At 38.2% G+C, this 15,955-nt stretch overlaps 1 protein-coding gene across 2 annotated transcripts; it reads right to left on the reverse strand.

Moving 5' to 3' along the window:
• Window positions 1–45: 45 nt before the first annotated feature.
• Window positions 46–14,159, reverse strand: bach2a (BTB and CNC homology 1, basic leucine zipper transcription factor 2a). Of its 2 annotated transcripts, none has more exons than XM_007553117.2 (5): window positions 13,937–14,159; window positions 5,453–5,741; window positions 3,095–4,405; window positions 1,765–1,971; window positions 46–784 (listed from the first exon to the last, which is right to left on the reverse strand). In XM_007553117.2, exons 2-5 carry the CDS (start codon window positions 5,714–5,716, stop codon window positions 389–391), a joined length of 2,178 nt encoding a protein of 725 aa, XP_007553179.1. In that variant the 5' UTR covers window positions 5,717–5,741; window positions 13,937–14,159; the 3' UTR covers window positions 46–388. The 2 variants fall into 2 exon arrangements, with proteins under 2 accessions (XP_007553179.1, XP_016527513.1); XM_016672027.1 differs by lacking the exon at window positions 13,937–14,159 and adding an exon at window positions 13,861–13,917.
• Between the last annotated feature and the right edge of the window lie 1,796 nt (window positions 14,160–15,955).

The raw sequence follows: 15,955 nt of genomic DNA on the forward strand, positions 1-15,955 counted from the left end.
AACCTCTTTGACAGAAGCCAGCAGGTCAAAGTTGAATCGTTTTGTAAACACCCGCTCTCACTGGTTTTAAACTGGTTTTCTCTTTTAGAGCTACATGCAGCTCTGAGGCTTCCTCACCTTTATAGAATCTGGTTTGGCCCTCAGGTTAAACCGGTTACACTTATTTTTGTTATACTTAAAGAGAAGCTGAGGAGGAGAAAACTGAACAGTTTGTACATTTCCTGAGAAAAAACCGAGATAAACCGGAAAATGGATCGTTTAAAAATAAGAAACAAGCTGCCGACTTGCACGTTCTCACCTGTCCAAATAATAATAATAAAAAAAGCCCACCACCGTTAGTACTGATGAGATCACAGGTGTGTCAGACAGGTAAACAAACCGGATCTGCTCAAGACGAGTCCTGTGTGTCCGGCTCTTCCGTTGTGCACTTCACCGTCATCTCCTGACAGAAATCCACTGTCACTGTGGGGCTACACAATTCCTCACTGGATACCAGAACCACCGGGTCGTCTGAGTTCTGCTCCTTCCGACCGAACACGTTCTGGACTTTCCGCCTGCTCTCCAGCTCCTCAGAGTTCTCTCCAACCATGCCGGATCCGGGTTTCACGTGGTCCTGGTCCAGAGGATCTGAGGTGAGGTCGATGGTGGCGGATTCGGGCGGAGTCTGGTTGGTTTGGACCTCTCTGCACACCTGCTGCGAGAGGAAGGAGAGGTTCTGCCAGAGCTCGGACATGCAGACCTGCAGCTGGTTCCTCTCACTCAGCAGCTTCTCCTTCTCTGACACCTGCATCCAGAAAACACACAACTGGGTCAAATCTCAAAATCAGCACAAAGAAACAAACTGAGAATTCAACTCCAAGTAACGATTACTTTAGTTACAGAATAATTATTCTGACAATTAATGGATTAATCAGATAAAACAAATTGACAATTTCTACTTTTTTTATTTAATCCTTTACATTAAAATATCCAAATAAGTCAAAGGACTCAATTCAAACAAGAAAATAAACATCTTATTGCATAAAATCATTATCATTTGTAGCAAAGGATGCACCTGAAACTAAAAACATACTTCTAAGCTAGGCCCTTTCACTTAACATCAATACAGTACAGGACTAATGTGCTGACTTTTTTTTTTTTGATTGATCGATTAATAATTTGATAGCAAAAGCTGCTTTATAGGGCTGCAGCCAACTATTTTATCAATTAATCTATTGATTATTCCAACAATAAATCAGTTAAAAGAAACTTGGCACATTCTGCAATTTCTACATTTAAGCTTCTTTTTTACACAATATTAGAAAAATATTTAAAAATGCAAATAAAAATATTTTTTTTTTTTTTTTAAATAAGAAAATATATATTGTATTAACTAAAATGCAATAATATAGTATTCCTTTAGTGATTTTTGATTATTTGTAGCAAAGGATGCATCTGCAGCTAAAAAAATAATTCTTTTGTACACTTTTTAAGCAAATGGTATTTCATTTAACGATTAACCATTACTACATTAATTGACAATTATTTAAATAATAGTTTCGTCATCGTGAGCTGGAGATAGGCACCAGCACCCCTCCCGACCCCACTGAGGGACAAGGGTGAAGGAAAATGGATGGATGGATGGATAGTTTCGTCATGATTAATTGTTTCAGCCCTAGTTCAGCCTTTGTTGTTAAAAGTACTCAGAAGTTCATCATCTTTACTATGTAGATTCTCGGTTGTTGGGGTAATTTTATGCTAAGTGTGTGTGTTTTAAGCCCGTACCAGTTTTCGGATCTCCGTCTCCAGGTTCTGAATGCAATCCAGCTTCCTCTTGCGGCAGCGCTGAGCAGCGATGCGGTTTTTGCTGCGCCTGCGGATGTCATGGATGAACTCCAGCTGTTCCGAGGTCAGTTTGTGCATCTTGATGAGGACCTGGAAGTCGTTGCGAGGCAGGTTGGAGATCTGATCCACAGGAAACGGCAGCTTCACCTGAAAGAACCGAGGAGTTCAATCTGATCAGGTCTGGTCTGATGGCATAAAGGTTTAATTCATGATAAAAACTGCAGATTTAAACCACATTAACATCTTTAATGATAACTATCAGTATCCACTGACCAACAATTTTTTGACGCGTTTCTGCACCAAAAATATCTGACAGAAATAAATGTTATAAAATTAGCTCTTCAGCTTGAATTCAACAAGAACATGTAGCAGAGAAGGGTGTAAACTACAACAGAGTGTAAAAAAAAAGTAATATAATTACGAGACTAAAGTCCAAATATCACAAGAATAAGTATTATTAACACATTAGTCATAATATTACGAGAATGAAGTAGAATCGGAATAAATAAATATTTCGACTTTATTCTTGAAATATTTTATTCTCGTACTATTTCGACTTCATTCCATAATATTTTGACTTTATTCTCGTAATCTTATATATATATTTTTTTTATTATTATTTCTTCTTAGTATAGTCCTAATTCTCCGTCGCAGTAAGAACCAGGGCGGAGAAACTCTGACCTTAAACAAGAACAAGAATCGGAGGGAATCCGCCTCATGAAGGCAGGTGAGTGTAATGCGGGGCAACAGCCAGCAGGTGTCAGTATCACACTAATCAAATCCTGTCCGCATCTACTGATCATCTACAGTCTTCAACCACTAAATTAGTCTGAGAAAGATTTCCAAAGCGTACAATAAGATTTGTAAGCGTACAACATAATTCACGGATGTGTATAACACAATGCAAAAATGCATACTAAATGAATTAATATTGTTAATAGTCAAGGCAGAAGAAAAGAATGGATATCTGAGCATTACCAGACTTATTGGAAAAACCTTATTTTTGACTTAGTCCAGTTTCTCAAAACCACAATATTAAAGACATTTACTTACATTGAAGTTACTGGATTCTAAAAGTATGGACTTTGTAGAGGTTTATTTTTTGTTTGTATGTTTATTTTCTGGAAAAACAAAAACTGTGAAAACTAAGAACAGCAGCAGCGCCATCTTTTGGCAGCTTTTTAGCCTCCATGGTGCACAATGAACACAATGCAGTCGGTCTTCTGAAGTGTGATCTTAATGAGCAAACAGAAAGAAGCTAACTACTAACCTCAGGGCCAGAGACTCTGGATCCACCTTCACTGTCGCCTTCTGAGAATGATTCGGACTCATCACTGGAGTTTCCTCCACTGGTACCAAACTCCTGCTCACTTTTGATCTTGATGTGGCCTTGGCTGAAGACGACCTCACTTCTGAGTGGCGTCCGGGCTTCCACCACTCCGACCAGACAACGAGGAAGAGCCGAGACTGAACCGACATGTGGGGCAGAGGAGAGGTCAAAAGCCAGGCTGGACGGCGAGCTAACAGTAGCTATGTCATCTGGATACGAGGAGTGGGAGCTGGGAGTCTGAGTTTGGGGTTCGGATGGAACAGGAGAGGCAGCTAATGTCTTGATGGAGACAGGAGAGCTGGTGAGGCATGTCAGGTGAGGTGACAAAGTCTCCACTTGCTCCATGGTTGAGGTTTTTTCTCTGTTGGACAATGGAGGTTGCTCACCAGCTGCAGAGGAGAAAATGACGGTACGTCTGTCTGGCTCTCCTTCATACCGAGAAGAAGACGTCTTGGATTGCTGCATGTCTCCATCATTGACGCTGTTGAGGTTGGATTGGCTTACAGAGTCCATCTTACTCCTCTGCCTGTCTTTGAGCAGCTCTCTGTAGTGGCTGATGGACAGATGGTTGGAGAGAAGCTGCTGAATGGTGCTGCCAGTCATGGTGCCAAGATCTAGACCGCCTCGCTGGAGGTATGAACGCAGGCAGGACGAGGCCAATTCCCCATCTGCAGACGGCTTATCTGCAACTGGAACTCCCTCCACCTCCAGCTCCATCTCCAGAACCTCTTCAGTACCAAATTCTGCGTTGAAGCCGTTCCTCTCGTGTCCTGATTCGTCAAAGGGCTCCTCTTTAATCCTGGAGGGGTTGAGAAGGGTCTGGGGAGCAGCACAGGAGTCTGTCGACTCTGAACTGGTTGGAGTGGGAATGGTCTGTTGACCTAATCCATTGTGCTTGTCGTCGCAAACCTGGTGCTGGTACTTCCAGGATTTCGGACTTTGTGGAAGATCTTCATGAGGGGAAGCAGCATCAGCTGTTAGAGAGCTTTCCTTCTTTGTCTCTGAACCACTATCAAAGGAAAGGTCTTGGGAAAAGACGGTGTCTTCTTCATCATATTGCACCTTGCAATTTCTGGAGTGCTGTCCATCACTCTCCAACTGAGCCTGAAGAAACTGGAAGCAGGAATCCTCCAAGTTGTGCACACCAAGGAGCTCGGCACACAGAATGACCTCATGGATGTTTTCACGACTTAACACCAGCTTGGCAGTGTAGGCGAACTGGAGCAGCGGAGCGAAACCATTAGCTGTCACCTGCAAAAAAATAAACACATCTGTTATCTATAAGGCATATATTGGTCCAGTGATGCAAAAAGTAACTTACTTACGATTAACTGTCGATTAATGGTTTATTAGATTAAAATGAATCGTGTGAATTAATAATGTCTGATTCGATATTCTTTTAGTGTTGTAGTTTGGCCGCCATCCAGCAGAGGGCGCCACTGGTCATCAATAAGCGGATTGACAGAAAGATGATGGCCATACCAGAATGGAAAAAGGAAGCGGTCTAAACATAGTGTTGGACGCAAAATGCGCTTTATGTGATTCTGTTTTGAAATAAACACGCAACTATTTTTACCTTAATGACGCTGCATGATGGAGGAGCAGAATCAACTTCTCAACCAAAAATCTGATTTGCTACGAAGGCGTGGATGTTATGACAAAAAGAGGAAATTTAATAATAATAATTTAATGTTTTCCTTAAATTCAACATATGAGAAATTTAGCCATGTATGTTAAGGAAAAACGGTTGAGTCTACAAGAGAAAACTCTTTAATAAAATGTTTATTTATCAATTAATCACTAGCTCAATCAACTTTAGATAACCTTAATCAATAATTTGTGTCCCTAAATTGATCTATTACTTAAAATCTTGCTAACTGTCCTCATGTTTTATGTTGTAGGAATGCAAAAAGGCACTGTAAGGTATAAATAGTTGAAAAATAAAAAGAGGTGCTTTCAGAAAAATCAAATATTCGCCATGTTTTCCTCTTCCTCCTGTGTTTATCTTTTGTGTCCTGAATGATTCGGTCTCTTTCAACCTTCATCATCCTCAGCTTCCTCCTCCTTCACTGTTGTCAGCATCATCTTTGTCCATCTGTGTGGTTTGTGCTCACATCAGCAACCCTTCAGGCTTCACAGCAGAACAATAAGATCATGAAACAGGAACAGAGCTCCACTTTAACACGACTGGACAGACGGAGTTCAGACTGTCTGTTGCTTTGGTTTAGCTCTGCTTGCTAAAAACTTCACAAAAGGAAGCAAAGCATCATCTCTCCGTCCTGTCATTTTGCCCTTTACCTTGTCTGGCAGGCTGATGATGGGTTCTGCGCTGCCTGGAGACTCGCTGTGTCCCAGCAGGACCTGCAGGAAGTAGCTGCTGCTGGCAGCCAGGACGGCCCGGTGGGCCCGGACCTCCCTGCCCTCCACCAGCACCGTGACATCACAGAGGAGCCCCCGCCGCCGCTGTTCCTCCAGGCTCAGCAGCACGTTGGCACAGTGTACCTTGGATTCGTACACGTACACCGGCGCTGACGCCTCACCGTCATGCTGCTGCTCCGACATCACTTCCTCTGACACCCTGCACAAACTGCATGCAGAAGGAGTTATCAATTTATTATCAATCAATACACAAATTCAGATACAACTCAGTTCAGGTTGTAGCACATCTAAACGTCTTGTTCTCTGTTCAGAAAGCCATCAGATACAAACAGACAGAACAAATCTGTGGTGTGAAAATCACATGCTAAAGTAGGTCTGTCACAAAGTACATTTTTCTGGATGATAAACTGTCCCAGAAATTATTGCAATAAACAATAATGTTGTTGGTTTGAGATCATTTTCTAGCAATCATAATGGGATAAAAATACAAGTATACCCTCTCAAAACTCAATTAGCTTTAATTTCGAATGAATGTTTAACACTGCACTGCAAAAACAACAAATATTTTTGGTTTAGTTTCTAGTGCAAACATTTTAGGACACTTGAAATAAAACAAAACTAATATACAAATAACTTTTTAGCAAGATATAGAAGATTGTTATGCGTAAATAATTATTTAATATTGATGAAAACGTAATGGATCCATTGGCAGATTATTTCACTTTTAACAAGACATATTTTTCTCATAAGTTAATTTATTTGTCAATAGAACAAGTACTTTTTTCTTAAATATTAAGAAACTATCTACTTAAAATAATCCTCTAAATCTTACTGAAAAGATCATTTTAAGTTAGTTTGTGTTATTTAAAGTGTACTAAGATATTTTCACCAATAATACTTGATAAAATTGTGTGTTTTTGCAGTGTGGATCTGGAAGACGTTTTGAATATCCAAAATAAATAAACAAAACAACAAAAATAAAATGGATGATGAAATCTGTCAACAAAATTACCCATTAAAACCGGGACTCGTTGAGATCAAAGCACCAGACTGAACCCTTCTGTCATTTAGTCTTTGGTAGAAAAAGAGAGACACAAGTAAAACAATCATGCAAATGGAAATCACTGCGCTCATCTTAATTTATCATGCAATTAATTGATTTATTACTTATTGCACCAGGCTCATGTCAACATCAGGCCACTGCAGCCTGCTGCATATCCCTTCATTTTGTTGCATCTCTCTGTGAGAAAATACCTCCAGCTGCATCCTGCTACACCTTCCTGCACTCATTTGCATTCAGCTGCTCCTTTCTGTTTCTGACTACATCCAGCTTCATCATTCTGCTCTCTGTTTATATCCTAACACCTCCTACACTGTAAAAACACAAGGTCTTGCCAAGCATTTTGTCTAGTTTCTTGAGCAAATATCCTAGTACACTTGAAATGAAACAAACTAACTTAAGTAACATTTTATGAAGATATAGAACTAAGTAAATAATTTAATACTGATTTTTTTTTTTTTTAAGTACTGGTCCACTGGCAAATTTCTTTCACTGAAACTGAAGAAAAAAATTGCTTAAGACAAGTTTATCTTGATGAAAAGTTTGTTTGAAGTTAGTTTTGTCTTATTTCAAATGTACTAGGGTATTTGCACTAAAATAAAAATCCTTGGTATGATTTTGTGTTTTTGCAGTAATAGCTGCTCGATATTACATTATACTCCACTGTGAAAAATCCTGCTGCATTCCTCTGTATCTTGCTATAATCAATAATCAATTAATCATATGACAAATTAAAATAATTCACATTTGCCTGATTTATCTTTAACAATTATTTTAGTAATTCTATCGATTCCATACATTACTTTGACGATTAATCATTTAATCGGATAAACATTCTGATTTTTCATTTGTCCACTTAAGCTTATATTATATATAATATTAGAAACACATTAAAAGATGCAAATAGATAATTTAATTCCTTTTTAAATAAGAACTTAAACATTTTATTGCCTATTAAATGCAATAACACAATAATTCTTTACTGAGTTATTGATGATTTGTAGCAAAAGACCAACATGTGAAAAGCTCAGACCTCCCTGTTCAACTGATCTGATCATTTTTTGGATTAACTATTTAATAATAGGATAGATGAATAGAAGATTTGTTTACAGAATTTGAACCAGGTGAAGCTAAGATTATGAAAAGTTCTGGGTGAAACATATTTCCAGATAAAAAAAGATTTTTTTTATCCTAATTACAAAATGTTTAAATATTTTGTACAGTTTTGGTTTAATTTCTGCTCTGATTGTGTTGTTCTCTCAGCAAACGGCCCGTTTTGAGTCTCCATTTAGATTAATTGATTTCTAAATTAGTTGACGATTATTTAAAAAAAAATCGATTTATTGTTTCAACCCTAAAGCACGCAGTTGTAGATCTAAAGTTGAGCTTTAAAGAGAGCGGCAGCCGTGCACACAGACTGCAGGCAGAGCTGCTTCTTTGTGATTCAGCCGTTCATAAATCCTCCCTCCAGACAGCTGAGTGTGCAGTCTGTGTGTGTGTGTGTGTGTGTGTGTGTGTGTGTGTGTGTGTGTGTGTGTGTGTGTGTGTGTGTGTGTGTAGGTGTGTGAGCTTTGTGCTGAGTCAGACCTGCTGAAGCAGCCCACCTCTGAAGGCTCACTGTGAATCCACATACTGACCATCATCATCATCATCATCATTTGCTTAGATTATCTGCTGCGTCCGTGAGGATAACCAGAACAGCTACGCATCACGTTTCCATCCTGATCTTGTGTTTTGCAATCTGTCTCCGCTCCTTTTCGTCCAATCACACGGCGGGTTAGAGGAGGAGTGACCTCTCAGGACAGACTGTTGTTATTTCTGTTTTCGTTCAGGACTTTAATTTACAATGGCAGCATAATGTAACCTTCTTATTCCATCATCAAAAACACACCTGGAGCGTTGCCTTAATTCTTTCACACATGTTTGAGAAATCCTTTAATCTCCATGGCAACCATTCAGCTGCGGAAAACGCCTGGATGGACCAAGCCCCGCCTTCGACTTTCCCAAAATCAGCTCCTTCAGCAGCAATTAGCAAACATCTGTTTGAACTGCACATCAGCTGAGCTCATTACACAAGCTATTTCTCCGTGCAACATCGCAAAACCATAAAATATTACCAAGTAGTTTTGTTCTAATTTCTAGACCAAATATTTTAGTACATTTGAAATAAGCCAAAATTAACTTACAAGAAACTTTTCAGCAAAAAATAGGAGCTAGTTTTCAGTCAATAATTCAATAATATTGATGAAAAAGTACCAGTTCCACTGGCAGATTATTTCACTGAAAGAAAAACATTTCTCCTGTGTTATAAGTGAAATAATCTGCCAATGGGACAAGTACATTTTACATGAATATTAAAGAATTATTTACTTTTAAAAAGCTCATATTTCTTGTTGAAAAGTTACTTCTAAGTTAGTTTTATCTTATTTCAAATGTACTAAAATATTTGTGTTGGAAATTTGACCAAAATTACTTGATAAGATTTTGTGTTTTTGCAGTGAATGCTGGAAAAAACATTGTGAAACAGTTAATAGGGGAGTAGTGATGAGATAATTTCCTGAAGGCGGGGTGTTGGAAAGAGCAGGACTTTCTTAAAGAGACAGAGCCCCAATTACAACATCTACATTTGTTCATATATATAGCAGTTTTAAAACAACTGAAGTTACTTGATTGTGCTGTAAATTGCCACCATTTGCCTGGAAAATAAATAATACCGCTTTTTTAAAACATCCTCACCATCCTCCCGAGTTGCACTTCACGTCATCTTCCTCCATTCAGCTCTATGTTGCTCTAATGTGCTGCATCCTGTTCCTTCCCATCCCTGATACATTCTAGTCAATTAAGATCTACTCTACATCCAGACACATCCAGCAATATTCTGCTGCAACCGGCTGAATCCTGCTTCATTGTGCTTCTAGTTAACTCTGGCATATTGACAGAAATGTAAACATGCACTGTTCCTGTAATGAATAAAATAAATTACAGCGTGTTTAAGACCACCATAACCGGGTGATATGTACTTAAAATTCTATTATAAGTAACTCAAAACACAAAAGTAGTTTCTGGTGTAAATGTCTTAGTACAGTTGAAATAAGAAAATAAGACAAAGCTAACTTATAAATAACTTTTCAGAAAGATATGAGCTTTATTAGAGTCAATAACGGTCATAGAGCCGTTACCTAGCAACCCAAGCCAAGCCCCGCCGGTCACCTAGCAACCCAGTTCTAGTTCCTCTGGCACATTGTTTCACTTATGACATGGAAAATGTCTTAATATAAATGACAATCTACCAGTGGAACTAAAACTTTTTCAATTTGAGGATTTTAACTAAAACAATTCCTCTTACTGAAAAGTTACTTCTAAGTTAGTTTGTCAAGATTACTCAGGTATTTGTGCTACAAATCAGACCAAAAATACTTATATTTAAGGTTTTTATTGTACTTTTTTGCAGTACTGTATGGAATTTGCAACACATGTTCACATACTGTACTTAAAAAGCTAAATTTATATCACTAAACTGTACTGGATTTAATTAAATTTTCAAATTTACTGATACTTAATGACAATTTCTTAATACAGATAGTGGAGAAAACAGTAAAAACACATTTTGTAGCTATATTGTTAGTTTTTTTAATGAACATCATTAATTTAAATTTACTGAGACAATATTTATCCAAAACTGTCCATATTGTCAGGATTGCTGGCTTTACTATTTTCTTCACTGTTTTTCCTATGTATCAATAAATACGACTTAATGCAGTTACTGTGTGCAGTTTAGTGATATAAATCTCACCTTACAAATAGGAATGTTTTTCAAAAGCAGTATTTGCATTTGTGGGGCTATGCTCGCTGTCATATTATCACTTTTACCACAAAATATTGTGATAAAACTTTAAGCCCATATCATCCACCAATACTTTTTCTTGCGTCCTGCAGTTAACGTAGAGCAGGTTATCGTATTTTTCTCCATTTGCAGCAGTGAAATCCTCAGATTATTTAACCAGCAGAAGCGCTGCAGAAAGGCAGATTAACGGGGAAAGATGCTGGTAAATCTGATCCAGAAATGACCGGCAGACATCCCAGAGGAGATCCTGATAAACATCCTGCTGTGACATCATCGTCTCCTCTTTTATTCGCAGACACGCTTCTCGCTGGTATCAGGAAACCTGAACTCTGAGGTCACCCAGAACCTTCATCCCGAGGGCTGCCGATCCCTCCTCATCCTCTCCTGTATGGATCTGATGACGCAAACCATCGAGTGCTGAATCAGATGCAGGATGAGAAGTTTTTATTTCTAATATTTCTCTTCAGATGGAAAGAACCAGTCTGTCCAGGTTGGAAACCATCAATGCCAACACTACGAAAATACAAAATATACCAACTAGTTTCCAGTGAAAATATCTTTGTACACTTAAAATAAGTATCTTTTCAGCAACATATAGGAGCTTAATACTGATTAAAAATAAGATTATTTCACTAAATACATTTTTCTGTTTTTAAGTGAAATAATCACCAATTGAACTGAAACTTATGTATCAATATTAAGGAATTATTTACTTAAACAATCCCATATATCTTTTTTGCAAAGTGACTTGTAAATATGTTTTGTTTTATTTTCAGTGTGCTAAAACATTTGTACTAGAAACTAAACCAAAATTACTTGGTAAGATTTTGTGTTTTTGCAGTAAACCATTGGGTTCAGTTTCGCCTCGGTGTTGGATGGACTCAGATCAGAAAACCCGGCCTGCAGGCGGCTGAAGAAGTAGAAACTGGATCAGACACCTCAGGTTTCAGGGAAAGCAAAGTGACCCGAGTCACACATTAAAACCCTAATAGCAGTCAAACAGGAGCTGGAAGCTGAATCAAAACAAAACCTGGAGAATCCAAACACAAACTGTTAGCGGTGTTTGTGGTTAATGGTGTTTTCCAGGCAGAAAAAGTAACAGGTTAATAAAACCTGGATATTCCTGCAGTTCCACTAGTTTGACTGTAATAAATACAATTAACTTCTCCAGACGCAGCAGAACAGAAACATCGACACAAAAATCAGAGCGAAAAATCAGAATCCGATGTTTTACTGCAACACTAAAGCATCACCCAAGAAGCAGATAAACAGCAGAAATCAGCCCATTTGTGTTTCTGCCGTTTCTCTCTGAAACACTCTGAGACGTTTATGATCATGAATCTTCAGTCTCTGTGTGATCGTTCTCTCTTCTGAAACCGTTTCATCTGCTTCGCTAACATCCAGGAAGGAAAACCGGAGGGATCAGAGTGACGTTTACTGTTCCAGTCATGATGAGCAACTTTCAGAGCCGCTTCAGTTCCCATCAGCATTTCACTTTTCTTAAACAAAAATGTAAAAAAGTAGATTTTTTTGTTTTACATTTTCTCTTGTTACAACACAAAGTTGTGCTTATATATGAATGGGATGAAAAATTATACATTATAGTTAATCATGAAACCAAGGAACAGGGATTAAGATGCGGGGAAATTTAAAGAAGGTATTTGGACTGGAATGATTAATTCGATTAATTTGATTAATCAACTAATTAAGTAGTTGATTGAATAATCAACATACACATTTCAGCAAAAAAAAATAATGCTGAAATAAACACACTCGGCACATATTTAAGCCAAAATGTTGCAAAAATTATATATATATTGGATTTATGATTTAAAAAGAAACTTTTTCTATAAATATATTCTACCCTAATATCATAGTTTTAGCTTTATTTGGTTCAAAATCTGCCTATTTTAATGTTTCTTACATTGTAAAAAAAAAAAGGCTTAAGTGATAAAATAAATCTTCAGAATGTGCCAATTGTTTATATGATTTATCAATTAATCATCAAAAATTATTGATTACTACTATACATGTTACCTGCAGCCCTGAAAGGCTAGGCTATATAATAATGGCTCAGTTTCCACAGTAAAACATTGTGGTTGTATCATGGAATTCTGGTTCTTTTTCTTCAGTAGGAACGTGGAATAAAACTACATATCCACATGTTAGAATGTCCTAATCAGAGCTCAGGCCCGAATCCAACTGAGAATTGAAGATAATTAATTTTACAGTCAATTTGCATCCGATCTGTCTGAGCTACATCGCTGTTTCTGGAAGAAGAAAAAAAAGAGCAAAAAATAAAGCTTTATATCTACATTTTGAAAAGTTGGTGGAGACTTGGCTGGTGGAGAGCTGCAAACGACTTGCAGCTGTAATTGGATCAAAAAATGATTCTATAAAGCATCGACTCAGGTGGGAGAATATATCTGCAAGCCACACTTTTCAGATTGTTATTGACAGAAGACTTGAGACTGTTGAGTTTCAATTTCCAGAAGAACAGCTACCCTCAACATCCAACCAGAGCTACAATGATATGGTTTGAATCAAAATATACCCACATATTAGAAAGTCCTAATCAAAGTTCAGACCTGAATCTGACTGAGAATTAATTTTTAAAGACAATTTTCATTAGATTAAAATGGGGGGGGGGAGGTAGGGTCTGAATTGACAAAACTGACAGCAGCTAATTGAAGCCAAAGGTGGTTAAATAAAACATCAGGGAAAGTAAGTATGTCTGCAAGCCACACTTGTCAGATTTTATTAACAAATACTCTACCATCTGCTTCACAAATAAGTTTTTGGTCCATCATTATTTAAACTTTCCAAGTTTCATTCTGAAGGAATTTATGGTCTACAAAAGAACAGAGCGATCCTAAACAACAACCGCACTGTAATTATCTTTTTACAGCTCTGACGGGTCCAAACTCAGCAACACGAGCAGCTCGGATCCAGAACCAGCTCTGCCGGATCTGGACCAGCACCTGGACGCTGATCTGGATCCATCCTGGCTGTTTTCATGACTAGCAGAATCACCCGCAGCTCCGAGGAGAAGCTGGAAAACAAAGAGCTCATCCTGCACAACCAGGCGTGTGCGCGGCACATGCACGCTGTCAGGCGCTCAGACTTTAAATTAGACGCTTTACGGTTCTGATGCGGTTCTGAGAGCTGCAGCTGCTGGTTCTGGTTCCAGCGGCTCGCCGCGGCTGCTGCACCGGCCCTCAGCGCTTTGTTCCCCCGGCTGAGGGCGGAGCGGCGGCCGCTTCCTTTGTCCTGCTCCCCGCGGAGTAAAACAACCGTGTGAACCCGCCAACACAAAGACCCGCAGCTCCCGTGCGCGGTGGCTGGAGGCGCGTGCACAGCCTCGTGTCAGGCTTGTAAATCACACCCACGCACGGCTGGGTCGCAAGTTCCAACCGGACTCACCCAGCGGCTCCGAACCGCCGAGGAGACACCCTCACTGGGACGCATGCAGCCGCAGCGGCCGCTTCTGGAGACTCACCGGCTCCTCCTGCGCGTCCACGGCCCGTCACAGGTCACAACGGGTCCGCATGGTGCCGAACCGGGGTCTGAGCTGGACCGTCACCGAGCGTTGCGGGTCCGCATGGATCCGAACCCGGGTCTGAGTGTGGACATGGAGCGCGTTCTGTGATTCAGGAGCTGCTTTGTTGACATCGGTTCGATGACGTCATGGTTTCCCTCATTCACAATAACAACCCCCCCACCCGTTCCTCACTCAGCACTACACACACACACACACACACACACACACACACACACTCATATCACAGCAGAGTAAATAAAAAAGCTTGTTTTAAGTTTTTTTTTACAACTAAATCTCTGTAATATCAATAAAAGAATTAATATTAATGCATAACCAGAATTAGTGTACCCAAGTAAGAGTAGCACAACTTCAATATACTTTTAATCAAGTAAAAGTAAAAAATAAAAAATAGCTGTCCAAAAAAATACTCGAGTGAGAGTAAAAGCGTTACAAACTGCTTAATATTGAAAAATTAAATCATCAGAAGGAACAAATTATTAAGTTATGTGGACATTTTTATATTTTAAGGATAAAATGAAATAACTCGTTTTGTAATATAAATCAGGCAAAAATATATATTTTTTTCCAAATCTTTAATATAAAACTTTAGCAGAAACTACAAGGTTTTTTTTTAGTTTGAAATAAATTTGTTCTTCATTCAGTGAAGTCGCTCGCAGTGTGTAGAGCAGAAATTTTACTCAAGTAAAAGAAACGATACTTCACTTTTACTTGTGTAATTTTTTTTTAAATTACACAAGTAAAAGTAAAATGTACAACAAATTAAAAATACTCCTAAAGGTTGTTTTTCCCCAAAAAGTTCCTTAAGTCAATCTAAATGAGTAAATATAATAAGTTACTACCCAACTTTGGCCATAACAGCTTAAAGCTAATGGAGCTTCTGTATCCAAACATATTAACAGAAAGTTTAGTGGAAGGAAGAATTGTAGACCAAGTGGTATAATCCCATCCCTCCAGGAAGACTTAACGAGTCAAAGTTTTAAAATTTTGTGCGTACTTGCCATTGAAACATTTCGATCGATCGCATGTATTTCCATCTTCCCTGACTGATCACTGCAACTCAACTGAATTTTGATCAAAACTCTTAGCTTCCATCTAATTTAACTTCTTGTTTCACAACCTGCAAGATGCAATCATGTGTGCTGGGCCTTTTTGGGACCCTAAGTATATTTTAATTTGGCCCCCCCCATAGGAACAAGTCAACACCAAATGCTTTATTATTCCTAAGCTACTGTGTGCAACATTCCTGCTATCATTTGTAATTAGCTTAGCGTTATTAAGGCTATTGATTTAATTTAACTGGAGCAGAAAACTAAAAACAATTTTTTAGATTAATTAGGAACAAATTAACCAATTATTTGTGTACCAACCATAAAAACAATAAGGAGAAAATTTTTTATTCAATGTTATTTTAAAAATTAATTTTCATCATTCCAGCTTGGTGCTCTTGGGGACCCCCTGGTGGTGTGCAGCCCGCTCTGCATGTGTGACATGCAAAATTTGATTCTGAAAGTTACATCTGATTGCAAATTGATTGTGGTTCCAGTATGAAGTGATTTAAGTGATTGTTCTATTAAAAATTAGGTTCATTTAATATAAATACAACCAGGCAGAACCTGCACTACTTCAACATATTTTGAAGTAGTGCATATTTTAGCGTTTTCTTGAACGCTAAAAAGTAGCGTTCAAGAAAGTAAAATTAAAGAAGTATTTCATAAAAAGACTAACTTGTCAGAACATTGAATTTAAAAGATGTCTTTAGACAGACAATTATATAAAAGGTATGTGCAAAGTGCATTATTCTTAAGGGAAACAAAAAATAGTTACAAAAAACAAAGTTAGACAAAAGAAACACTTATCCAAATCTGTTTTTCCTATATAAAATTTCTGAAATCATAACTTAATGTAGTTGTGTTTTATTTATAATATTAGAACTGGGTAAAGTAGTACAACATAAAC

The sequence above is a fragment of the Poecilia formosa genome, unplaced genomic scaffold (assembly GCF_000485575.1).
Source record: "Poecilia formosa unplaced genomic scaffold, Poecilia_formosa-5.1.2 Scaffold54, whole genome shotgun sequence".
In the NCBI taxonomy this organism is placed as follows: domain Eukaryota; kingdom Metazoa; phylum Chordata; class Actinopteri; order Cyprinodontiformes; family Poeciliidae; genus Poecilia; species Poecilia formosa.